The 27,015-nt window shown below is 48.3% G+C and overlaps 1 protein-coding gene across 9 annotated transcripts in view; it reads left to right on the top strand.

Moving 5' to 3' along the window:
* ZNF423 (zinc finger protein 423) overlaps positions 1-27,015 on the top strand; it is a 221,257-nt gene that overhangs the window by 174,778 nt on the left and 19,464 nt on the right. For 8 of the 9 annotated variants that reach the window (XR_015260060.1, XM_086758432.1, XM_086758433.1 and 5 more), the window contains 2 exons: positions 24,369-24,500; positions 25,757-25,872. The exons of the other annotated variant lie outside the window; for it this stretch is intronic. Coding sequence is in view for 7 of the 8 variants with exons in the window: in XM_086758432.1 (XP_086614558.1) it covers positions 24,369-24,500; positions 25,757-25,872 (248 nt within the window). In the remaining variant the exon portion in view is untranslated. Of the gene's footprint in view, positions 1-24,368; positions 24,501-25,756; positions 25,873-27,015 lie in introns of those variants that run through there. 9 annotated transcript variants of the gene reach the window in all.

Here is a 27,015-nt window from a genome sequence, read left to right on the forward strand (position 1 = left end):
AGCGGATGGTATCTTTGCAGAGTTGTGTTTGAATGGCTGCAGGGTGTAAACATCCCAGGCTCCATATATATCCAAGGGTAGGCGGCTCTGTGAAGGTCTGCAGAGAGAAAAGCTCTGAGCAGTTCTCACTGAGATCTCTGTGTTGGGTCCCAGCAAGGGCTGGGTGCCCAAAGCCCTCGCACGTCCCTGGGAGAGCAGGGTGCTCCCACCTCAGGCGGGGCTGACGCTGTAACCCCTTCCTTTTCTATTCCTGGGAGCTGCGGGGTGATCAGTGCCAACAGCCCCGGTCATTCCCGCTGCCGTACACCCAAGTGCTTCGAAGGAATTTCTGTGGAACAGGAGTGTCCCATATTATCAAGAGTTAGTAGTTATAACAAATACATGCTTTGTGATGAAATTGCCCACAGCTGGAAAAATTAATCGCATCTTGCATTAAGCAATGCGTAAGACTTTTAAAGCAGCAATAGGTGCGGAATTTAACGTTTAAAGATCCCTTGGAATGCCAGGGAATGAATATAAACGACTCGCTGCTCTATAGCGTCTCGATACGGTGATGCCAGCCAGTGGAGGTGCAGGTTCGACCCCGCTATTTTATGATAGCCTGGTAGAGATTTTATCTTCTGCCATGTTCCTTTTACATTAAATTTTAGTCAAAGCCCACCACTCCCTCAGCTAAGCAAAAGTTTAAATTCTTTCATTTTTTTAAAGGGCTGATGCTGTTTGTTTACCCCATCCTGGGCACATGAGGGGAGAGGGGTTCTTTCATCTCTGCGCCCTTTTCCTCTTTCCTCAGCCTGCATTTTAGGATTTCAGCCTTTATTTTTCAGGAACCTTGTCTCATTGGGGAAAAAAAAAAAAAAAAGAAGAAAAAAAATCAAAATAGAGAGTGCCATTTTGTTTGCTTTGCTGAAGGCGCAGACCTGGAGAATCAGCGCTGTGCATAAGCTGCCTGACCCTGCAGTTTCTCTTACCAGGGGCTCATTTGTATGCAGAGGGGATTAGTCAGAATTTACTGTAGCTTCGCCCTGGGGAGCTGTGAACTCCCTAGGAATATGCTCTGACGAAAGCGTGCAGTTGGTAAGATTAGAACAAACCCTTCTGCTACAGAAAGTGCCTTGGTCACTCGCGAGGCCTCCAACATTGAAATCATTTTCATTTATAACCTTTTTGATCATTCAACCTCAAAGCAGCCTTGGCTTTTATGACAGCTTGCACCAAAATTGCCCAATTATTTGGGGGGGGGGCGGGGAGGAGAGGAGGGAGGGAGCATCTGAAAACAGTCAGATGTGAGAGACAGGGCACTTGATCTGTGCTCATGGCTTTTTCTCTCCTTCTCCTACCAATATTTTCACAGCTGTTGACATATATTGAGTTACATGTGGCTGTGCCATATCCCCGTGGTGTAGTTTCAGAGATCTGTTCACCATAAAGTGTGCTGTTCTCAAGTAAATGACTCTGACTTCAAGAAAGCACAGTAGTTTAAATGTTACTATAAATACGGGAGCTAAGACATTTTAATTATAATTTTTGAGTTATGCAGTGCTCTAGGTACGCCTGGCGTTTACGCAGCGCTGGGGATGCGCTCAGGTTGCTGTGCTCTCTCGTGGGTGAGGCGGTAACTGCAGGCGGCTGCCTGCGCGGATCCCCTTTGCTGACGCGTGTTTGCACAGTGTTTCTTGAGAACCAACACCAAACTCGGATTCAAGAGAATTTTTTTTGCTTTGGGATATCCTAGAAATGTTCCTTTTGTCAGAATGTGTTACAGCTGTAGTTAGGAAATACCAGCGCATCTATTGTCCTTTCCGTGCCCTTCCGGCTCGCATCTGGTAACTAGGGCAGGATGAGAACTCAGCACTAACAGGTCTGTCAGATTTTTGAGAAAATCCCAGGGTGTGAGTTCGTTGCTGATTAATTTTTTTCATCGGCGTAGCAGTGTTGGCTTTAGTGAGGCTATTCCTGATTTGCCCTGATGAAAGGAGGAAAAAAGCATCCTCGAGGTGGGTGCTGCTGTCTTGGGAATAAATAGGTGCGGGGCTGTGGGGGGAGCGCAGAGGATTAGCAATATGTGCCGGGAGGTTAATTTTTAGCTGTCAGTGGGTTGATGGTGTTATTTTATTTTCTTTTTTTTTAATTTAACTTGAAAACAAAACATACATAAAAAGCTTTTACAGGATTTTGTCTTGTGCATCAGTACCAGTGACACATGGGAAAGGTTTCCACCCTGGATACGGGGATCTCATCCTTTGCGTTCGGGCTGATGCCTACAGTAGAGTGGTGACTGTGAGCTTCAGTGACTTTGTGGAACAGTGACATCGCCCTTCGGAGACCTCTGCAATTGAGATCTAACAAATCAAGTATCGATAGGGCTCCCAAAATGGATTTGTCTTCCTGCAGTACCTGTGACAGAGCCATTGTAATGGAGATTTCAGCTATCTCCGCTGCACTGCTGCAGTCCAAGCAGCTCCTCTCAGTGCCTTCAGGGCCTGAACCAAGATTCACTGGAAATCGGTAAAAAAATCTTTCAGTGTCTGCAAAACCAATTTTGGATCAAGCCTTTACCACAGGCTTGGATGCCCATCACTGTTGATGGCATGTTTTTGGTCATGCAGTCATCTAATCTGCATAAATTAATAAATAATGTGCACAGTACATAGCACACTTACAGGAAACCACATCTGGTGGTTGCCCTGCAAGGCTGCTGCTGTTCCTAGCAGCGTTCCCTGTGGCCTTGACGAGAAATGCTGCTGACGTCGGAGGACGTTGGGCACTGTGGAAGGCCTCGGTGCCAGCGCCAGCAGATCCTCCTTGGCCGTTGAGCAGTGCCCCTGTGTCGCTCAGCCAACAACACCAGGCACTTCCATTCTTCCGTTTAAAAACAGTTGCGAGGTCTCCTGAGTAGGAACTGGAAACCCTGGACTGCCATCAGAGCTACATCCTCTGGCCTTTCCCCTCCAAAATTGTAACAGAAGGTTTTTTTAAGGTGTTTTTGAGTAGCAGTGGGAAGGCATGCGGGCTGTAGAGATTTTAGGAAGGTACTGAGAGCATTTAACCAGCTCCTAATGTCTTTTACTGGGTTTGGGCTCAAATCATTGTGTGCTTCCTTTGCTTATAACTTCACCTCTTTTGTGAATCAAACCCAGCTTTTCTGGTGTGCAAATTGTACAGGAGAGTGAGGTCCAGAGAAGGATTTCTTCCTCCCTCTGAGCACCGCTACAGACTCTTGCTTGAGAGAGCAAGGCCATTCATCTCGAGCACCTTGCAAGTTGTTTCTTCTTTCAAAAACTTCTTTCAAAGTCAGAGCGTAGGCGAGTGATCTGAGCGATGAGAATGAGCTGTAAGCCCTCTACTGATGTACCTGGTCCCCGGGCAACCTTCCAGACGGCAAAGGCCGTCCGCTTGCGTTCGCCTTACGGCCGTTTCTGTATGTGATACCTTATATTATCCGCGCTAGTTAAGCTTCTTCCTGAGAGGGGGATTAGGATGCTTTGATAACACTGTATTAATACGTAGTTGGCCATATACGAATGCAGTGTTTAATTAATTTTGTGGATATTTTTGGTTATGGAAATCGAACCCAAGCAATAAGTCCTGTTGCAGGCAGTGGCTAGTGGGCCAGCTACCTTGCATGCAGATATCTGGCTGTGAATTCATCAAAGGACCGCATGTACGATCCTTAGCATTTCTTCTCATTGCCACATTAATCAGGGAGTGCAGACGAGCTGGTTTTCCCCCACAGCCTGTTGGATGGGCGCTTTTGAGGGAGGAGTCGGGGCGCAGGCGGTTTTGAGGATGCAGCGTCTTCCTTGCCCGTGCAACCCAGGCTGGGCCAGCCCCGGGGCTCCAGTGGAGGAGGGCAGGGGTATCGCGGGCTCTCCTGGGGCAGCCACGCAGGACAGGCTCCCTCCTGCAGCCCGAAATCTGGGGCACATTCGCCTCCTCCTCTGTCTTTTTAAATGACTTGTATTTGTCCGGTCTGCTTAAGATAAAATTTAAGATTTGTATTCAGAGGTGCTGACTGACATGTTTCCTTTATGAATTCTTGTGGATTACTATTGATTTTTGACTGTGGTTTTCGAAATCCTACTTCTAGGGCTCTGGAGATTTCCCTGCTGCAATAATAATGTATTGTCATTCTTAATATCTCAGATCCTTGACACAATATTCATATTAAAACCACAAAAAAGCTACATTAGAGTAACGCCGAGAGTCTGACTGGAACCCACCAAAGCAGGGGAAATCAAAGTCAAGGCTGAAAATTAGGGCTGACAATGTGAAACGTATCCCATTGTACTTAAGTACTGGAGTTCATCTATGATTGCAAGAGATGGATTCCTCCGTGCGGCAGGAGTGAGTTATGAGGTGTTGTAAATCATCGGCATTAACTATTGTCGTTGAGAGTGCCTATTTTTGTGGAGAGCTACATAAACCAGCATTATGGAAGTCACTTTAACATATTTTGTGAACTTTTGTTCTGTTTCACACACAGTGCTATTAAAAATTCATTCTACATTTCTGCTGCTTGCATAATAATTCTGGATCAAATTGTTCGGGTCATTAAGGAGAGAAGGAAAATGTCACAGCATTATCTGTGTGCGCTTGTAAGCATTTTTCCTTCAACTGTATCGCCCCAAAACCATTATGTGGACATGCATAATGAGCACGGTGGTTTGGTTTATTCACCTGTGTGATGCAGATGTGTTGTCTGAATGCTCGTAGCATCACTGAGGTCCTGGAAGGGCTTCCGTTTGGCCACGTCTTTTGACCTTTCGCATACCATCTCTTTGCGAGTTAAGTTTTTTCCAGTCAAACTTTTTTTTCTTGCTGAGTTCGAGAGCTTACTTCAGTTGTTCATTGGTTTCTCAGCACACAACGCAAAAACCTTGTGGACCGTCAGGAGTGGGAGCTGAGCAGTAAGAGGGAGATGCCCTGAGGCTGAGGAGAGGCCGGGAGGGCGTTGCACGCTGGCGGACACCTCCGAGGGACGTGGGCTGCTCGTTTGCACGGAGTGCGCGTGCTTCTCCGCTGCTGCCACCCACATTAGCACCAGGAGGGGAGCAGAAGTTCTCTGACAAATTAGACAAATCAATTACATGTGTGGGTTTAGATTGTAGAGCAAGGTGGTTTAACCGTGTTTTTATTAATGGCTGTTCGTCCCCTTTTCCATCTGCTCCTCTCTTGCTCACGTGAGAGCCCGTCTGACATGGCACCCCTAGCTCACCGAGGCAATGGGAAAGGGTTTCTTTATAAAGGAGGATTACAGGTCATTTGCATATATCTAGGATCTTTTTTATTTTGTGCTATTTTTAGCAGTGAACAGATAGCAGATGCCTGGCATCCCATCAGAGAGGAGCATTTGAAACGTGGCGAGGTAAAGCATCTGAGGAACTCCACAAGTCCCGGTATGCAGTTTGTGCAACGTGGTTTATTAGTCCCTGATCTCGATGAATGCTGAGGGACACGTGAACATTTATTATTATGGGATAGATGCTTACCAGCTTTACTCATTATCGGCTTCTGAAAACAGTCATGGACCAAATTTGGTGAAATTAAGTGGGACTCCACGAACACCAGAACTGTGCTATGGTGCACAAAATGTCTCATTAAGCTGGGATATTCAGCAGCACTTGTAGCATTCACGTATATTGTTTGCTGTTACAGACGTTCTGGTGTTGGAGAGCTCAGCATTACCCCAGCTGCTTTCCAAGACGTGGCAATGTCTAGATGAATTTATTTTTGGAAAGGCCAGGTGAAGTTGCAGGTTTACCTGGAACACTTATTCTCCTCTGGGGGGATGGCTGATGCCTTACCCTGATCACACTGCTGGCATGTTGCACCGGTTAACACGATTTGAAGGGTCAGTACTGGTAACGCACTGATTCAGCATGCCGCTCTTGGTTCTTTAACCTACTGCAAATTGCAGTTTTTATCATATCAACCAGCGTCCCCAAAGTGTAGTGTAAATGTTTGGAAAAGACGTGCAGCTACTGCTTGCGTGTACCATCAGGGTGAGGTATTTCACTTGAAAACACCAAGAACTAGTCAACATTAAACAACACGGGGCCACAAAACTCTTTTAAATAGAGAAAATCACTAAAGAAGGCTTTGCAAACACACACATGCCCTAACACTGTCGCAGCTGATCGGTTTGAAGTAAATTCAGTATTTCCAAGAAAAAAATCTGGTTTTTTCCTTTGAAATTATGTATGCCTAAGTTAATCTTTCAAGTGAGTTATAAATCCTTGTAAATGAGATTAGCATTGGAATGAATAATAGTTACAAAAATTGGAATGAAGATAAATCATATTTCCTTGGTACAAATCTAATGACAGCTGTGGGGTCGGTCCGGCACTGCTCCGATGGGGATGCCCTGTCCTGTGACCGTGGTGTGCTGTGAGGAGCTCCCGCTGCCTCCCCGTCAGATCAGGGTCTACAAGGCTGAGTACTGAGGGGCGTTGGGTGTTTTAAGAGTTTTATTAACATCATAACACTTGAGCTGGCGCAAGCAGATGTGCACCTAAAACGAGGAAACAAAGGAACTGGATGGCTTAATTTTGGAAGAAGCAAGATGAGATTTTTTTTTTTAGTTTAAGAGTGATGATAATCCTGAGTCTGTTTGAGCATCACAAGGCCAACGGCAGCTTCGTTAACCTGTGTCAGAACAAGGCTTTTTGGGGCGACGGGGCTGGATCGGCGGTACAAAGGCTCCGCGTAGCAGCACAGGTGAGGCGGGGCGGTGTGGTGTGGCGAGGTGTGCTGACCTCCCTGACCTGGTACCCTTCGCAGGAATTAAGTTCGTTGTTCTACAGAGTCAGACCTTTTTTTAAAAAAAAAAAATTTAAAATCCTTTGTGGCCTTCCCTGTCCTTATCTAGGAGGGGTGTTGGGGAGCCCTCAGTAAGAAGGATCTTGGAGAATTGTTGGTATTAAACTGCTGTCAGATTACCAAAGCGTAAGGACGTACAGGGCACGCACGTTCAGCCGCTGTCTCTTCAGCGTGCGGGTGAATGTCAAAGGGAATATTTTGTGACAGTTCCTTGTGACCCAGATTCCACAGAAGTCTCTGTAAAATAACCTTTGAGCGAGCACTGCTCACACGTCCTGGGGACACCTCGTCCCCGTGAACCCAAAGGCAGGAGAGAAGCTGCTGTGCCCTGCGAGAGCTGTGACTTTCCATCTGAGGGTTTCGGTCCTGTTTGATAGCTCAGCCTTTGTGCCCTGCGGATCCGTTTTAAATTGTCTGAAGCAGGAATAAAGCTATTACAATGACCGCCTTTTTTCCCCCCCCCAATAATACAGGATGGGCCTGTGAAGAGGTGTTAAAAAGTGGAAATGAAAGGCAGAAGTTGTAAGGCAAACACGCTCATTGGGCAAACCTGCAATGCAGTAAATAATAACCCAGAGGTGAAAGACAGCCTGTTCTAGAAAAAAAGGCAGTGGAAAAGACTTTTTTTTTCCTCTTTTTTTTTTTCTTTTCTCCTTTCTGTGTGTCTAGGGGAGAAAAGGTCTTTTATTCTTTGGTAACTTTTCTGATTTCAAATATGCGCTTGTCTGGTCGTAAGGAGCAAGGTCACTCCTACGGCTCGGGGCCCGGGCTTTGTGCTGGCCTTGGCGGGAGCTCCTCTCCGCTCGCCTTTTCCTCCCTCCCTCATCTCTCCTTTTCTTTCTCTCCTGAGGTGCAGATGGCCACATTTGCAGGTTAACTGGAACAGCTGGAGGCACATTATTAGCTTCCTGCTGCTAACTCATATTTGCTTAGATTTTTTTTTTTTTTAACAGCAACATAATTTACAAGTAGTAGGCCAGTGACAAAGCTGGCGTGTTCTAAATCCGTGTCTGATTTATATAAAGCTGTTGCTTATCAGTGAATGAAGTCATAATTATTGCTTTGTACCATTAAATAGCATAAATATATAAACTGTTATACAAATTGCAGCAAATGTTTCCTCTAGGGAGCTCTAGACAAAATTTTAATGTAGTGCATTTGTCTGTGGTGGCAGTTTCTATGGTATATAATAATGTTGATAAATTCTACTGTAGCAAGTGACGTTTTATAACATTAATCCTGGTGGTGGTAAAAATCTGATGAATACTACAGCTGTACTGGTGGGTGCAAGAAGAACGGGAGTTTCTGACACCAAGTGGATTGATGTTAATAGTGCTGTAAGGCTCCGAAGCACGCGGAGGGTGCAGATCCCTCACTGGAAGGACTCAGGCAGGCGTTGGAGAGCGAGGCACTGGGGAGCTTGACTTGATGATGGTGATAATTAATTCTTTTAAAAATCTTTATTGATTAACACATCCTTTGCTTTGAACAGCAAAAGGAAACCAAATGGTGTGATGAAAACACTTAAAATCCTCGCTGGTTCTTTCAACTTTGTGCATGTGAGCGAAGACCCTGTAGTAATTAGAGACGCAGCACCTGGGCTCAAATACTGTTTCGGATGTCAGACTCGCAGGCGCACGGCCTGCTCGTGCCACGCCTGCCCGTGCTGGCTGCCGCCGAAGCTCCACGTGGCCGGGGAATGAGCGCATGCGCAAGTGCAATGCCGCGCGTGCCAAATGAGGCTGCACCGAACTTGCGACACGAGGACTGCGAGGAGAAGTCCTTCCTCTGACTTCGCTTGTGTGTAGCAGGAGCAGCGTGATACTGGCGGCTTCCAGCACCTGCCAAATCACAGCGTAAACGGTGTTGCAGGTTTTGTGATCCTTCTCAAATGGCTTTTTGCATCGTTTTGTGATCCAGGTGCCAATGCCCAGGCTGGGGTTTGCCCGCTGTGCAGGCAGCGGGGTGGCACGGCGATGCTGGGCTCAGCGAAGTCCCCGCCAGGCAGCCCTGGGTATCAGCCCCGCATCAGCTTATGTGCTTCCCTCCGTTGCTGCGGAAGGACAGCGCTGGCGGGCGAGGGGATGGGTTTGCCCCAGCCGGGGCAGAGGGCAGGGGCCAGCTCCAGGCCACTGCCGGCAGACCTGGCTGGTCCTCCTTCCCGTACAAGGTGGCTTTCACACAGTGCAAGTGTCTCTACCTTGTGTTCGTTGACCAAAGCTAGCGTACTGCTGCCGGGGCAGTGGCTCTAGCCAAAGGCAGGAGGAAGAGACGTGGGAGGCCAAGAGGAAAGTATTTATGCTGTTTGTGCACGAGTTGTGTTTCCGAAACAGGACCGGTATTTCAGGTGCTCAGTTGTCTGTGTGTTAATTATCCACGTGATTTCACTGTTAAACAAAACCAGTGAGATGCTTCAGCTGCCGCGTGATCTTGGTGGCTGCCAGTCTACATCAGGTGCAGCATGGAAAATAATTGAATGTGTGAAATGAAATTACCCTTCGAGGCAGCAGTTTCTGGTAGAGACGCTCTTGGCAGAGGTATTGGGTATAAAATCTTGATGCAATAGACGTTTTTTCTCTTTTGTCGTTTGTCTTAAAACTAACAACTGCTTCTTACGCGATCACAAAACAGTGAAACAGAAGAAAGGCACTTGTGTGTCATTAACACACGGTCACACTCACTCACCTGTACTTATTACTTATCGCTCTTACTGAATTTCCAGACTGGTCTCGGAAATGTCATGTATTTACTGAAAAAGAATACCAGGAATGTTCCTGCTTCCCAGTTAATTTCTTAAGGAGCTCATTTTCTCCAGAGAAGCTGTACAGAAATAAATGGATAACTCAAAGGAGAACCCTGGAGGGCCCTGTACTTGGGACACTTCTCTAAAAGTAAAGAGCAATGCACTCTTGCTCATTTAGACTGTTGTGACCCTTCCCTACCTGAAAGTGTTTTTTTCTACCTTCTTCATGATGTGAATTCTTTCCTTTTCAAATTCATGCTTCTGTTTCAGTAGCGTGAAGGATGGAGCGGCAGTGTTAAATTTGGAGCCCCATGGCCGTAGGGAAAACCCCGGTGACTTCAGGCTGACTAGCGCTGAGGTGTCTGACACACACTGTGCTGTCTTGTCTGCTTTCTCCTTGTGAAAAACCCTGACGTGTCCTGTATGGGTTTTCCTTCAGTTGTTTTTTTCCTGCATCGTTAGCGTTTCACGTGCCCACAAGAATTTTCTTTCTGTCTTATAAATCGTATGGTTTTTCCTGCCACCCTTTTAGACGCAAGGTTTATTGAGGGGTTGAGGATTAGTCTACTGTTCTGTCTCTGGGCTGCGGTGCTGGTGTTTGAACGATGTGGGAGGAATCCTCCCCCGCAGACGCCGTGCCTCCCTACCGTTCCGCACCACCTGGGGATGAGGAGCAGGGGGCTCAGCAGCCCCCCATGCCTGCTGGCACCTGGGGTGCTGGTCTTTAAGCTCAGCCCTGGAGACACTTGGGTACAGGCTATAAACCTTGCTACTCGCTTACGTAGTTGACATTTCAGACAGCAGCATAGCTTTTAAAATGTGGGTGTGCACCCGAGAGCTGAACCCCACAGCTGTGGTGCTGGAGGCCTGGCATTGTAGTCAGCACCGGGCAGCCCGTGGCAAAGGCAGTTTGGCATAGGAGGGGTATGGAGACGCAGGGAACGGCGCCGGAGGAGGCTCCGTCCACCTGCCTTTGCCTGTGCTGTGTCTGTTAGACCTCTCGCCCGCGCAGCGGAGCAGCGTCTCTGGGCCTGCAGGCCTTCCCTTTGCTCCAGCTGTGGCCAGGGCGGCGGGTGAGGGAGCTGAGCTCCATGGCCGGTGGGTTCTGTCCCTTCGGAGGATCCCACAGTGCTGTGGGAGTGCCGCGTGGCAACGCCTTTGTAGCCCTGAGCTTTATTTTTTTTAGGATGAGCATACCACTTGTCAACTTTGCACTTCTTAGTAAATGCCTGTGCAATACTTTATGGCTTGTGGACTAGTTAAAAAATAATAATATTATTCTCATGACTGCCATTAAAATTTTTAGAAATAAAAGCGTCTTACGACGTACTCTGGAAATGTGGCTGTAAGGTGTGCATGTTTGTAATGATTAATCGGCTCAGCTCGATGCATACCTGGATGCTGTTCAGTAATAGCAGGGGCTGTGCGAATCCAGGCAGCCTTTGTTGGTGCGTTCTGCAACGCCGCAGTGATGCACGGCGTCCTGCCGAGACCACCAGGCCAGCGCCGGCACTGGGCAGATGACAGACACCCCCTCGCAGTCTTACCGGAAGTTGCTGTGGTCCCCACAATGGGAGCCGGGTGAGCGATCGCAAGCTTGCGCCCGTCGCTCTTGAGTTCACGGCCTCGCCCTCCGGCAGCAGATGGCAGGGCTGTGGGTAGGCCTGGCTGCCTTTATCCGCAGTATTCTCTAACGCAGTTCCACAGCGGATGTGTGTCCAGGCACATGGTGGACAGGATGGTGAGGATGTGTTTGATGTCTGCGTGTGAAGCAGCAGGGCCATCTAGAATAAACGCCTCGTTACATTTACTTCTGCGAAGCCGCTCTGCATTTGTGTGTCTACCACAAGCACTTACGCTTGAATGCGGTCTGTGATTTTTCGTCTGTTGTAAATAGATCATCTTTACAGACCACAATAAAGTGTTTGCACAATGCGTAACTGTCCATGAAGTGAAAGCCTGCGCTGGAGTATCCCTGTGTTCTTTCTGTCGGGTAAATAGGAGCGTAGAGGCAGGTGTCCCCACCACCCCCATTACTGTGCCAGCACTTAGTTATGTTAGAAAAATGAGACATCGTTCTGCCAGCTCTTGTTTCCCTCCATCTACGTTCCTTGCTGCTTGCGAATCCAGCGTGCTGACCTGTGAAGCAGTGCCTTCTGACATCCAGCTATGGCGGCACGCGTAGGCACCACGGCTCGGTGCCTGCACTGGTGTCCTGTGCTCGCACCTCGAGCGTTACTGGTTTGAGCTGGTGTGTGACTAATAGCGTCTGGAAGGCGTAGGTGTCGCGTTGTCCGCTGAAGCATGGCTTGCGTTGCGTTAGAGCATCACGGTGGTTTTACACAGGCTAACAGGGGTTTCACTGTGGTCGGTCCCTGGGCTGTTGCGCTGACGCTGCGCAGGGTGTTCAGGTAGCAGCAGAGGCCTGTACCAGACTGGCGCCTCGCCCGCGCCTCTACAGACCAGCTGAAGCAGCTGATGTGTTTTACAGCTCTGTTTGGGGCCGTTGCAGCATCACAAATATATTGCAGAATGGCTTTTTGTACGCTTTTGCTGTGCTGCCTTGTGCATTGCTCCGAAGGTGTGTGTCTCCTCCTCTTCCTCTTAAGGCCGAGTGCTCGGACTGCAGCTTCGCTGCGGCGTAAATTCGCGCGACCGGACGCGCTCCCCTTGCCGCCCCTCCGGGCAGCGCGAGGGCGGGAGCCCACTCCAGCTCCAGGCCTGGGCAACTGTTTTACAGGGGGCTTGGGGACAGGAACCAAGGGTCAAAACGGCCTCTGCGCCCACGGAGAAATCGATATTTCGCCGTAAAACCAGGAGGGATGTGGTTGGGAATCACAGCCTGAATGAGAGGGTTTCAGGATTGTCATAGAAGATAAAACAAGAGGAAAACATTTCTGAATTTACTCTTTGTGTATTGAGGCCTTTTATGATTCATCAGTAAGTAAATATAAGCTAAGGGAGTGATTTGTTTCTAACAAGCTTATAAAATACTAGAGTCATTTGTGAGTTTATTGGAGTGCTGATTATAAACATTCCCTCATGCGCACTCCTCAGTGTCAAATTAACATTCAAAATACAAATACTGTGTCTTTGCATATTTCTGTAATCTCTTCCCAAGTATTTGAGATCTTCAGTGAGGGACGATTGACTGTGTCACATTAAAAGTAGCCGAGCTCTCTGTCACAGTTTTGGACACATTTTTCATTTCTTTGGCATTTGCTTTGCTCATGCTGCTCCTTTGAATTGCCTGCTCCGTGCTCTCGCGTTTTGGTTTTTGATACAATGCATAATTGATGCTCATCTAGCTGCAAAGATTTAACTGTCGTGCGTGCCGCGCTGCCTGTGTGCAGCTTCCCAGGATGCGCCCGGCGACCTGACAGTGCGGTTGGGCAATGGGAGGAGCGGCCGGTCGCGGTTGGCCCAGGTGGCCTTGGCACAGCTCCCCACAGCTGGCTGGGGCGGTTCGGGTGCACAGGTGGCACTGGGGGCATCCTGGCTCTCCCAGAGCGCTCCCTTGGGGAGCTGGGCTTTGCGGCCTCGTGAGCCTCGGGTGTGATTAGAAAGGGAGCCCTGTTCTTACACTTTCTCTTGCGCACTAATGCATTTTCATAGAATCATAGAATCTTAAGGTTGGAAGAGACCTCCAAGATCATCAAGTCCAACCATCAACCCAACACCACCATGTCCACTAAACCATGTCCTGAAGCTCCACGTCGACACGTTCCTTGGAACACCTCCAGGGATGGTGACTCCACCACTGCCCTGGGCAGCCTGTTCCAGTGCCTGGCCACTCTTTCAGTAAAGAGGTGTTTCCTGATACCCAACCTAAACCTCCCGTCTGGCAACTTGAGGCCATTTCCTCTCGTCCTATCACAGGTTTCTTGGGAGAAGAGACCAACACCTACCTCCCTACAGCCTCCTTTCAGGCAGTTGTAGAGAGTGATGAGGTGTCCCCTCAGCCTCCTTTTCTCCAGACTAAACAATCCCAGTTCCCTCAGCTGCTCCTTATAAGACTGGTGCTCCAGAGCCCTCACCAGCTTCGTTGCCGTTCTCTGGACACGCTCCGGCAACTCAACGTCCTTCTTGTACTGAGGGGCCCAAACTGCACACAGTACTCGGGGTGCGGCCTCACCAGTGCCGAGCACAGGGGCACCATCACTGCCCTGCTGCTGCTGGGCAAACTGCTCCTGATGCAAGCCAGATTACCGTTCTCTGTTGGTAATCACAAGAAACAGAAAGGTAAAGAATAGGCATGGTCTGTCGCAAGACCCTCAGATCGCTGGTTTAGATCCGTGCCCTGCAGGCAGTTTTCCCAAAGGATGTGCCGTTTGCGGAAGGCGTCCCAGTGCCGGGGCTCTCGGGGTACTACTGGTTGGGACAGGGAGCTGGCACTGGGACCTTTGGGCAACAGACCTTGGTTGAGGTGCTTGCTGACCCCACGGCTACAGAAGTGCCATTTCACCCTCTCCATGTCCACAGAGCAGGTGTATTCATAGTTTAATCAGCTGACCTTTTATTTTCATTTTATGACTTCGTTTTCCCTTCTTCCCACAAAAGCAGTTCCCACGTTGTCATTGTCAGCACCCGAATTCCTTCCCGTTCCTTTCCCTGTGTAACTTGTTTTCACTAAGCAGAGGAAAATCCTGCAAGAGCAGCTCTTAGGCTAACGTTATTGTGGTGGCTGCCATTTAAAAAGTCAGTTTTTGCCTACAGGCAAAGTGTTGTTATCCAAGTTCGTCCCTGTTTTGCATATACACGATTGTATCTTCCCTGCCTCTCTGGGGTGACAGGAGCAAATGCCGACTTCTTAATGCTGATGGTTGAATCCGAGCTTAAAATAAGAACTCACCAGAAAAATTAAGAATAAAATGGTGGGTAGCCAGTCTCTGAAAAACCTGTATTGTTTCCTCCTTTTTGGTTCAAACAGGGGCTCTATGACATCTTATTTTATTTGCGGGAGCAGGATGTTTCCTCTCATTTTTCACTCTTCCTCAGTAACTTTTGCAGGGCTGTGGAATATGCTCCTTCTCGTCCCAGCTTGTTAGGTGGATCCCCCCCATCTATTTCAAGTTCAGCGAGTGGACATCAGGCCCTTCTCTGCAGCGGTCCTACTGCACCTTCGGGCCTTTCCAGGTCACCCCAGGCCCTTCTGCCCGGGCTCCCGTCTGTTGCTGTGTCCACCCCCCGAAAGCGGGCAAGGGCTTGAGGTTTTATTGGTTTTTTTAGATGCAACTTCTGGGAATGCGTGGAGTCGCAGAGAGGCCAGGAAACCTGTACAAGGCCATGAGACTGAGATCTGGGTGAGTTTAAGCAAAAATAACTGTGTAGGAGGGAGTCCTGTGGTTAACGAGCCGTCGGACTCTCCTGGATGTCGTTGCTTTGATACGATGGCACGCTCACGCGTTCCCCCAGCTGGAGGAGGGCTTCAGCGCCGTCGTAGGACCGGCATTCCTAGATCCCTGTGTTTGAGCAAAAGACTTGCCTTCTGTCTCACACTAACTTTGCTATCGCAGCCCGCGTGTTCTTGGAGTCTGTCTACAGCAAGAGTTTGCACGTGGCTTTCCGTGACGGATTCGAAAGCTACTGACATATCAGATGAAGAAAATGTGTTTCTAAAAAATAAATAAAACCAAGCTGGCTGTCTTGTGCAGTGACAGCGTATCTGCCAACAGCTATATGCCCGACTGAGCTGCTCACACAGTAAAAGAGAAAGGGATTTGTTTGCAAAGGCAAAAGCCGAGGTACTTTCAGTTTAGGAGCCTGGAAGAAGGTTTCTGCCCATATTGCCAACGCGGCTACACAGGATGTGTGAACGTGGCCCTCCGCGGAGAGCTTGGAGCAACCAATTCGGCGCTGCCTGTCCAGGCCCAGCTTTAGATGGTATGTGAGTGGTGCAAGCTGGCTGGCTCGTGTGCAGAACAGAGAGCAAGTGTACAGGTGATATTAGTGTCATTTTTAGGTTTCCAGTTCTGTAATGGATGTTTGTGTGTTAGGTACGTGCTCTGAGAGTGCCTTTACAGGCTGTGCTGTGTGGAGTCCATTGGTGGTGAGATCTCCTCCAAGGGGTCCTTGGGTCACAGCTTTTCTTCTTATTTGAGACGAGGCTGCTCCAGGGGATGATTTCCACCCGGCTGTGGGGTGTTAGTCGAGCAAATCCCATCAACGTCAATGGGAGACGCTCTGTACATTCCCGTATTCCCACGTGTAAGAATCTGTCTGCATAATGTAGAGATGCTTAAGATAATTTCTTGTTTTCATGCAGATTCTTCTTTTTGACTGCCTTAAGGAATATCATGTGTTAACCACACCTTAGGATTCCTGACTTAAAAATGTCTGATAGGGGGTTTTCATTCTTTTGGGCGTGTTTGCGCTTAACGAGCTTTGAGAGATACCTATACCGTGCAGAATCAGTCACCTGTCTGAGCCAGCCAGCCCCTACCTAGCCACCCTAGGTCCCCTCTGTTGGCAGTGGCATCCCATTTTGTCAGCTCTGGTGACTGGTTTGTGTCCCCGAGCTCCCTTCGTGGTCAGGCCTCGGGGTAGGGCTTGGGGACAGGAGCCAGGCTGGGACGTGTGTTCGGCCCTCGTGTCAGCAGGTACGCTTCCGTGCAGTTATGCTCAATGATTGTGTGAAGATAGCTGGGTAACTACAATATATTTATTTTTTCCCAGGAAAAAGCTGAGAGATTTTTCCAGTTGTTTTTTTTTTTTTGCTTGTCTGCATGTATGTTAAAGAATTTTGGTCTGTAAGCGGATAACGCCACCATAGGAGATCCCTTTTCAAACAGAGGCTTGTCCCTAACGGTACTTTTCGTAGCAAGAGAAGCAGGTGAATTCATATTTAAAAGGAGGGGAGTTATTTAATCTGGATGAGCGGGTGCAACCTGCCCGAGTGCTACAGGAGCGCAGCGTTGGGCCGGTCTCCCGGCCGTCCAGTGATCTGCACAGAAATAGTGCTCACACTTGGTTTTCACTTGCACTTAAAGCTTTTGTGCATCGTTTGCCAGATATCTGCACTGATACAAGCTCTAACGTGACCGTAGCTGATACTGCCGTGACGTGTGCTGAGCTGGACACGTATTTTCAGGTTCACGCCGAATCTGCAGTATCAGAACAAGGCCCCTCACACCAGTTCACCCATACCCACTCAAGGGGCATCAGTGCGGGATAACCGGTGGTTTCTTCGCTCAGAGAAATAAAACTCTGCTCCCCACCAAGAAAAGTTTGACATTTATTGTACTTCGATACTTGAAAAACTTTCTGTGTTTCTCAGTTAACCTGTACGTTAGAAGTGTTCTCATTTTGTTATGAATTCTGGTTTTTTCTCTCCTTTTACCAGTTGTTCTGCTTCCTCGCTGCCATCGTGGAGGTGTTTTTTGGCTTCCTCCTACCCTGTGCATCGCTGAGCGTAGCTGACAACAACTGCCCCGTAGCCTGTCTGTCGGGTTAATTATGTACTATTAGAGACTCTTAATCTGGTGATTATTTACACAATAGGCTGATAGTCTATCACAGCAGCGTGTGCTTGGGAAACGGTAATCTGAAGATCAGCGACGAGCATCAGTGGGGGTCCGTGTGTTTAAAAAAGTACCCTGTGCTATCCCCAGCGTGCCCAGCTAGCACAGGGGGCTGGTGGCCACCTGGATTCCCAAGGAACTTGCCTTTGGCCGGGTGAAAATGCGCCCAGCGTTTGGCTTTTAAGTGGAAGCCGCAGGATGCAGGTGCCTGGGCAGGGCGGGGGGCCGCTGGTGAGAGGGAAGGCTTTGCCTTGGGCGGCTCTTGCTCCGGTCCTGGCAGCTCGGGGGGCATCCGTGGCCGACACACGCTGGGACTGGGGGGTCCGGGTGGGACGTGGTGCGATGGGGCACCTTGTAGCTCTGGTGGCCCTGGTGCTGATGGTAGGGAATGAGTAAACGGGTAAAAAGGGCTTTACACCTGTTTGAACTCAGTTTAAAGCTTTGCTTGTTGTAAAAGCACTTGGCATATTCCAGTGGGATGTTTAATAAGAGCGTAATGATCTTTTAATTTTAATTTTTAATTTCACCAGAAGAATAGATGCCAAGTAGATACTAGTTATTGCTGTTGGTCTGCCTTGAGCTCTTTGATGTGATACTGTCGATAGGATCAGAGGACGGACGTATTCCCGCTGTGTAGCAGTGCAGGGAGCTGCTTCCAGGGAAGAGAAGAGAGCGGAGGAGAGGCCGGGAGTAATAAGGGATGTTCGGGTTTGAGCGACACGGCGACGTGAGGGAGGCGAGTGCAGGGAATGGGCTGTGTGGCCGTGGGCTGGATTCAGGGCTGTGTTACTGCGGTTCCACCAGATACCAACACTAAACTTGAAATAACGCGGCTATGACTGTATCCAGAGATTGAGATACACGACGGGTTGAGTTGTGTGGGAATGCGGCGTTTCTGTTAACCTCTAGCCGTTCTTAGGGGTTCACTCGCTTTATTCAGACCCATTCTGTGGGGCGGGGGGGGCTTGCATGCTCAAAGGCAGCATGTGTTTCTTCTCCCGGATGGATGCTGCATTTCCATGGAAGCCACTGAAGTTATTTCTTAATGAACAATTGTGAAGGAACAGCCAGACCTATCAGACTGTAGTCCAGAAGAAATTTTAATATAGGCTGTTAAAAAAAGGCACGTTCAGAGAAAGGCTGCTAGAGTGTGAAGTTACTGTGCTGAACTGCAGTACATTTTTATAAATTAACTTTATGCAGTTTCCCAGATTAATATCTAAATCTAAAATAAAGCTCTGCAGGCGGGGTCCCTCGGGGACTCCGCAGCCAGCAGATAGATGATGCACAACTCCGTGAACTCCTTTGAACTCTCAGATTTTTCTTTTTCTGGCAAACCAAAAATTGAGCCGGTGAAGACAGGCTGGGCAGAGCCGTCCCGTGTGTCCGAGGTTCAGCCTTCCCTTAGGAACGGCGCCGTGGGGGAGCGCGCAGCCAAGGGCTCCAGAGCGGCGCAGGAGCTGCCGTCGCTGGCGGTAGGAAACTCCCTGCAATCTCATTCCGAGTCCCTCTGGGACCGTGCTTCTTCTGAATGGTCATTTTAATATTGCAATATACTGACATGTACTGGAGGCAGTGAACTTACAAGCTACCCCATAAATAATTTGGTGTCTAATTCTGCATATTTTGAGCCTTAGGCCCCCTGAGATGGTGAAAAGAGTTTAAAGCTCGTTGTGTGGTTAGGCTAATTTGGCCTGAAAAAGAATACCTCAGATGCACAGAACGAGGACATCACAAGATGCCTTGCAGTTTGGTACCAGGAATCCGTCGGCGCTTCTTCTAGCATCTGTGTTTGCCAGCAGGCCCTGCGGCTTGTCTCCTGATACCTTCCTTCCCTGATTTCCCCAGTCCCGTTCTCCAGCTGGAGAACAGCGCCAGCCCCATCGCAAGGTCAGGCCGTTGTCCAGGCTGCCCATCCCTTGGAAAACCGTGAGGAACAGAACCGAAGTTAATCACTCTCATCGTCTGTCAGTAAGGAAAACTGACACAGACGCATCCGAGTGCACGATGGGAAACCTTTGCATTTTTTTTGGTTTTTCTTACATAGTTTCTAGAAAAATCCAAGTCCCTGAGTTATCATTTTTCATTAAAGTGATGTTTCTAACCACGGTGGACAGCTCTCATATCCCTTGAAAACTTACAATAGTAAAATTGTCATAAGGATGAAGCAGGAATGCAAGACTTTATTAAACAATCTGCGCTTCATAAAAGACATCAGTGTTGTGCCATTCTAGATCATATAAATATATTTCAAAGCAGAATCGTATTTCAGCAGAGAGATAGAGCACAAAATAATATTAGTAGAGGATACCAACATAAAATATTAAACCATCCAAGGAGGGGTGTAGGTGTATGTTTATCCACACGGGTGAGTCAGGGGCTGCGAGCAAGGCAATATTTTGGCAATATATCTGTAGGTCCATGCGCACAGATAGCCCTGGCAGTTTGCTCGTGTGTTTGGCGGGGGCGCGGCGGGGGTTTGGCATGCTTTCTCGCAGCACGGGGTCGGGCGTTTCTGCACAGCCGTGTGAAACGCTGCGGGAACACAACGGGTGTCTTTAGCCCGGCAGAGTTGTCAAAGGGAGATACGAGCTCTACCTGGATAAATAAGTATAAATAGTTTTCTTTCTGATATGTGACCAGATTATTTTCCAGTTGATTTCCAGCCAAGGTCCCAATTGGGCCACAGATCAAAAAAAGATAAGGGTCAGTTACAAGGTTGAGCTCATTCGGCGTTGCCATAGTAACTGACCTCCAGCATCCCTGAGAGGACGGCACCCAGCTCCCCAGGTGACATTTGTGCTGCCACACCATCAATCCGCTGCCTTTCACCGCCCAGGCTGCCTAATCGCCGGGGCGCCACGCTGCGGAGCGCCTCCGCGCCGGGGCAGAAGCGCGAGGTCCCCTCGCCCTGCAGCCGCCCAGCCAGCGAGGGAAAGGCTCGGCTGCGTCCTCCGGGATTAATTACACAAACGTAATGGAGCGACGTGGTCCAAGTGGTTAGTGTAGCAGGTCAGGGGCTCAGACAGCAACGGCGATGGAGAAATGTCGTCCGTACAGCAGACGTCATATTCATCTGATGTGAGCATCTGCGCATTCGGCATCCCATCGTGTTCTCGGACCTTGGGTTTACCTCCGTTGTTGGGTTGTTTTTAACGAAAACCAGTGGCGAAGTGGTGCCAGCCAGGCGAGGGGTCGAAGTGGTTCTCTGCAGGCTTTGTTCTGGAGGAGGTTGTCCATCACTGTCATCCTACCCTGGTCCAAGCCCCTTGCTCCTGGAAAAAATTGAAACAATTACTGGGAAAGCTCCTGCTTTTCTTATGTTATATGTTTTGTTATGTTAATTTTTCCCTTTGCTTACTTATTTACTGGGAAATGAATTGCATAAACAGAATAGCTGCACACAGTTTTCATTTTATTTCCCTGTGTTCATTCCAATTTCTATTTATTCCTGTTATAATTAGAGAACTCCTTACATGGCCCATTTAATTCTGCCAGATTTACGACACAATGGACAGGAGGAGGTTCTCTGTGAACACAGTACATGAATGCTTTGCTACACTGAATGACAGCGTTTCAAAGTTCGTTAAGAGTGTGGTTAACTCATGGATGTGTACATCTGAGCACAGGGAAGTTGTTCCCCCTTATTGCCGTGATTTGCTGCAGTGGAGTGGGAACAGACTGGTCTGGGAAGCTGTAGCGGGGGTGTGCGTGTTGTTGTCAGGAGCCAGCATCAGATTGTCTTACACGCGCTCTCCAATTAGGATAATTGCAGTTTTTCCATACGGGAAAATTTTCCTTTATTAAATCAAGTTGAAGAGAGAAGTTTTAACTAACGGGAAAGACAATGCCGTCTTTGATTTTTATTGTTCAGATCTCTGGTTTGTTACTGGTGTGATAACACAACAGTGTTGATGCATACTTTTGTGTCGCCGTTAAAATAGTTATAATTAGAAACGCGGCTGATGCAGCGCACGGGTTTAATGCGGCGTTATTAATTATACGGCATCCTCACCGGGAGGCTGCTGGTGTCGGTTCTCGTAGCGCCTGAGCAACTCGGTGTAAGATGTGTTAAACGCGCATTGCCGCGGCAGAAATGGCTGTTGGAGGAGCACATTCCCACTCCGGAACGGGCAGGGCGACAGCGCGGGTGCTGCTGAGCACTCTGTCAGCCCGTGGAAGACTGTCCCACAAACGCACCCGAACAGGGAACAACAAGCGCCCCGCTTCGCCGCGGCGGCTGGGCCGGGCCCGCGCAGCCCGCGGATCCTTGCGAAGTGACGGACCGCCAAACGGAGCCAAACGCCCGCCGTTGGCGTCCGCGGGCACCACCCCAGTTTCACCTTCAGGGTTCAGATAATCAGCTCTCGTTCCTCCCGGCTTCCCTCAAGACCGGTATGGAAATAAGGCTGTGCCTGCCAGGGATCAAATGCTTTTGGAGACAAAAGTAGGTACTGGAAACGTTGCAGGATGCTATCATCTCCCCATGATGCTTTTACACAAAGCGCGCTGTTCCTCCTTTGGCCTGACATAGTTTCAGCCTGACAGAATCCAGCAGGCCTGCTTGTTTTAAACAGGAGCACATCCTATTATTTTTTTGAGAAATGAAGTGTAAAATTAATGCTTATTATTTTGAGCTCAGGAACGGAAAAAAAAAGGCAAGAAACCCAAGATTCTCGTTTGCTGCGCATCGCTCGTTTAGTCCTGTAATCAATTGATCCCCGCACAGATACACTTACGGAGAAATGGGAGAAAATCTAGCACAGCCAGCTGTACAAATCTGCATTTTATTTCACAAACGAGAGGGGCTGCATAATTCACTTGTGTTATGTAGGTCTCTCGTAGATGCTTGTCATGTTTAAAAAAAAAGAAAGATGGAATAAAAATGAGGGAAATTCTGTGTTTTCTGTGGCTACGCCCGACGCCATGCGTTTGACTGGCGCGCTGGCTGTCACGCCGCATTGTCCAAACCCGCCGGGCGCGTACCTGTGTGATCTGATATAATTCAGGGAAGTTATTCTGGAAGGGTGACTGAGTATCCCTACACATGCGCCGCGTTTCTGTGTGAAATAACACGCTGTAAAATGCCATGGAGGAGAGAGTGATTACAGCAGCCATTCTATCTATATCTTTGGGCATTTTCATATTTTGAATACACATGCATGAAAAGAGAAGCGTTTGTCATGCTAACCATGGTACTTTTTCCCTCTTTTTTTCTTCCTGGATGGTTTTATAGACACAAGAAATACATAATGGACTCCTGTGGGAATGGAATAAAAACCCCCACCGGTGAGGAGAAGGCCTTATAATTCAGAAGTGGATTTGCAAATCAAAAGGTCTTGCCTCGAGTGGGATAAATTTCCAGATCTGCAGGAACCCATTATGTTTTATTATTTTTCATTCGAGTTTTAGTTTGTTTGTTATGGGTTTAACTATTTAAAATACTGCAGGGATCAGCCAAGAAAACACACAGTCTCTGTTACCTAATTAAACATACCAAGCTTGAAGAATATACTTCAACTGAAATGCTGAGCATTGCTAATTTTTTTTCAGTTTTACTGAAATTACAGGTATTTAGGCTGCAAAAGGAGCAGTTGTCTAATCAGCAGTGTGCGTCTCTCCGTATTTATGAACACACCTACTCACGCAGGACCGCAGGCCGTCCATGAATCACTGCTTTCCAAATACCCAGTATGTGGAGGGCAGAAAATTAATGTCAAACACGATTCCTCTGATTTACTCGTTGAAGGAATTCGTTCCGTTCCCCCCAGTCCCTGCTTTGTCCTCTCCAAGTTTATCGCAGCGTGCGGTTGCTGCGCGCAGCCGCGTGGCCGGGCCTCCTCAGGATGCTCACCCAAGGCCCCCGTCCCTTCCCCGTCTCTCCTCCCCTTCGGAGCAGATTGCAGAGATTGCAGGAATCCCAAACTTTCCAGGCTGAGAAGCCAGCCCACTGCTCCAGCGCCCTGCTCCCACCCCGCGTGCCGTTGCCGCGGAGCACAGCGCCTGTTCCCACGCGGGTTTCCAGAGCCCTGCCGGCCTCGGGGCGGCGGAGGCACTCACTGCCTGCACATGGTGCTGCATGGAAATTTTTTTTTTTTATTATTATTATTTTTCACACTGCATGGAGGGCCCCTTCCAGGCCCATGTGCTCTGGGAATTCCCTCCAGCTGCACACGTGCCAAGGTGTGAACATGCGAGAGCTGCCACGTGCCGGGACGCGGGCTGTGCTTGAAATATTCACAAGATCCAAAAGCATTTGGCAAGGGATTAGTTCATGGTATCCTGTAATCGTTTCTTATATCTTGGAACTATAAATTGAAGTCGGTGAGATTTGAAGAGATATAAATAGTCGAATGTACATGAAAAACAGAATTTCTTTAGTTTTTAAAATATGTTTTCAAGAGAAGTTTACACGTGCTGCCGCAATGAAGGAAAGACATGTTTTCAGCACAATCAGCAAAATTTTAAAAATTGTAGGTGTTTTCTGATTTATAGAAATTGTACATTATGTTGTCTAAGTTTCTACCACTCCCTCCTCCACTTCAAGAAAATGGAAGGATTGTTTCATTTTTTGTGTGGCAGTTGCTTTAATATGGCTTCAGTACCTCAAAAAAAGGCCCAACTGCACCCAAACCCACAAGCGTCAGTAAAATGAGAAACATACCATCTTACAAAAGTGGTAGGCTTGAAACAATTGTTGTTGTTGTTGTTGTTATTATTATTATTATTATTAATATTTCCCTATGAGTTCAGCTAGAACATAGGGGCATTTAAAATGAGCCCTGTGCATTCAGTGCTTTAGGTATATGACACAGAAATTCCACTTTCAAATGTCGTTTAATCGCCTTCGGTAGCCTCTCCAGCTTGGAAGAAGCCAAGAGATACAAAGGGAAGGCTGATGCTACTCAAGGTTCCTGCTATTCACCGGTAGTTGCTTCCTCTCCTGTATCTCTGCCGTTGTAATCCGAGGTGAAGACGGCATTTCAGCCTGCTTTCGGTGGTGTTGGTTGAATTCCCACTGTTAAATCTGTTTTTAATGCTTTTTGCCTGTTTAATAATCCTCACCCGGAGCAGGGCCGCTCTCCTTTGTGGTGGGACACGAGGTGGAGCGGCGCGGCGTCCTCGCGAGCCCAGGAGCGGGCCAGGGGCACTGTACACCTCGCACGCCCCGCGCCCGCTTTCCTGACGGGGCCGGCGCTGCGGCGACGTCTGCGGGTCCGTGAGCGGGCGGTTCTCGCTGATCCGCTGTGTCACTAACAAGTTGTATCATTTGAACCTTGCAGAGGAAGGCATCAATCATGAGTGCAAGCTGTGTAACCAGATGTTTGACTCGCCGGCGAAGCTCCTGTGTCACCTGATTGAGCACAGCTTTGAGGGGATGGGAGGCACGTTCAAATGCCCCGTGTGCTTCACAGGTAAGACAGGGAGGCCGAGACGAGCCTCAGCGTGCAATGGCACTCGGGGGATTTTTAAAATACTGTATTCCTTTCCTGGGGAAAAAGAAATACTGTGCTTGGAAATGTTGAAAATAGCGTCTGCCTGGAGCTGGGGCTGGCCCCAAAGAGCAGCGCTGGGGTGTCGGACGCTGAGCAGCACTGCCACATGAGGTGGGCTCTGCGCCACCCCCACAATTTGGATCCTTTTAAACCGTGCCTCGGCCTCCAAGGTGTGACGCCTTTCCGAGTGCAGGAATTGGGAGGTACAGACCTGCTCTTGCAAGCCCTTACTCACCTGAGCAAGGACCCCTTAAAGGCCGGCCAGCTCAGGTCCACTGGCGGTGGTGAGGCTCACGTGAGTAAGGGGTTGAGAAGAGCAAATTTTACAACCGTCTAGTTTTGCCAGCTGGTCATTTGGAGATTTTTTTTTAGGGTCAGTGTGCTGTGGTGGCACATTTCTAACTTCTGTCTGAGGGCATGCTAGGTGTTCCTTTCCTGAAATGTGCTGGACAGTAACTCTTTGAGTGCATGTGTTTAATTCCACCGAATAAGTTATTTTCACATGCTGATGATCGTAAAATGAGTCAAAAATTAAATGAGATATATTTGTAGGCAGCTAAAGCCTGGGTTTCAATATGTTTCACTGCCAAATTTCACTTGATGAAGTCAGAAATACTGCAAATTCAAAATCATAATGCAGATGCTGTGGTATTTCTGATGTTAAATCCTAATCTTTTTTTAATACTGAATGGACAACCCATTTAAAAGGTCTCAAAATTGTGACAAGGCTGCCCTTTCAGATTCACGTCTCTGCCAGAAAGGCTGTTCTGGGCCACGTGTCCTCCAGACCAGCCATCACGGCTTCTCCCGGCCCAGTTGTCCTACATTAAAAATGCATCCGATGCACCTGCCGTGGGCTCAGGGCTCTCCACAGGCGCGGTGACGTCCTCTCTTTGGTCTGATGATTGAGTTCTTCCAGTTACCCGTGGACAGCGTTAGCTTTATGTGAAATATCAAAAATCCACCCAGGATTTTGACTCTGTTAGAAGTACGCTGACTGTCAGCCCGGAGACTCTAAATTGACTACTTGTAAGGAAATTCTGCTGAACCGAGTGTATCGGCACTTCTCTGGCAGACATCCTTGGACTTTTCAAAGTCTTTGCAATCGTGAAAGTGTAGTTCAAGACAAGACGCCTTCCGTGAAGCGATCTGAACTAATGGTGCTGTCGTTTCAGTTTTTGTACAGGCGAACAAACTGCAGCAGCACATCTTCGCAGTCCACGGGCAGGAAGATAAAATTTATGACTGCTCCCAGTGCCCACAGAAGTTCTTCTTCCAAACAGAGCTTCAGGTATGTTTGCAAGAGGAGTAAAAGCAAAGCTAAAGCTGTTGGTTTCTCTGTGCAACCGCCACCCTTGTGCAGCATTTAGAGAAGGTGCATACCCTCCGTATGGTCTCTTCTCTCTTCGACAGTCGCTGTCTCTTCCTGCCTCCCTGGGTGCCATCAGGAGAAAGGGGTCTGTGAGCGTGGCTGGAATAAATAAATAAGACAAGACAGAGATCCTGATTCTTTTCTCTTGACAGTAGTGTTGCTACATCCTGCCATGTCTACGTCAAACACTTTGTAAATAATTTCTTTTTCTCTATCAATAATTTAGGCGCTGATTAACATACAAAGACGAAGCAAATGCTAGCTGCCCCCTCCCCTCCCTGCTAAGTCAGAAGTAAAGGAATTTTCCCCACCGAGGTGCGAGGGCAGAGCACGGGCACAGCTCAGCCCTGTGCGTAACGAGAGGCTCCCACCGAGGCTCTAGCACATTAATGAGCCGCAGGCGCTGCAAACCGGGCATTACGCCCCTCCTCGTGCCGTACCAGCACGGCACAACCACCAAAATACCGCTCCCGTCCCTGGCAAGTTCGGTCTTCTTACAGAGCGGTACCATACGCCTCGTGGAAATCTATTAGCTTTATAAACCTTGATTTACTTAAACTTTGGAAGGGTTTTATTTATCTCGCTGAATTCCCCAGCTGCTGCCTCTTGTGTCGTGCTGTCATGCTATGGAAGGATGGTTGATCTTTTCACTTTGTTGATTTTATTTTTTTTCCTCCCAGGGGAATCTCTTCTTTCCCTTGTTCTAGCAACCTGATTTGCATAAGTGTACAAAAGTTTTAACTATACCTTGTTAATATTTCAATAAACTCAGCAGATTTTGGGTTTATGCGCTCTCACCATGAACGTTTTATGAAGGCAGCAGTGGCTTTGCAAAGCTGGCTCTGATTTTTTTCCTCCCATTTTGCCTTTAAAATGATGTTTGGTCAAAATGCTAGCACAATTGAAATGGGTGCACTGGCTTCCTTGGTCACTGCATTAACCTTTAAAATCAAATGGTCAAATAAAGAGAGCCTTGCTAAATTACAGTCTTAACAGCAGCCCATTTTTTCCAATTAACAGTTTTAATTACATAGTGTTTCAGTTCTGAAGTGTTGTGCATTG

Source organism: Chlamydotis macqueenii, chromosome 13, assembly GCF_036417535.1.
Source record: "Chlamydotis macqueenii isolate bChlMac1 chromosome 13, bChlMac1.mat, whole genome shotgun sequence".
Lineage (NCBI taxonomy): Eukaryota > Metazoa > Chordata > Aves > Otidiformes > Otididae > Chlamydotis > Chlamydotis macqueenii.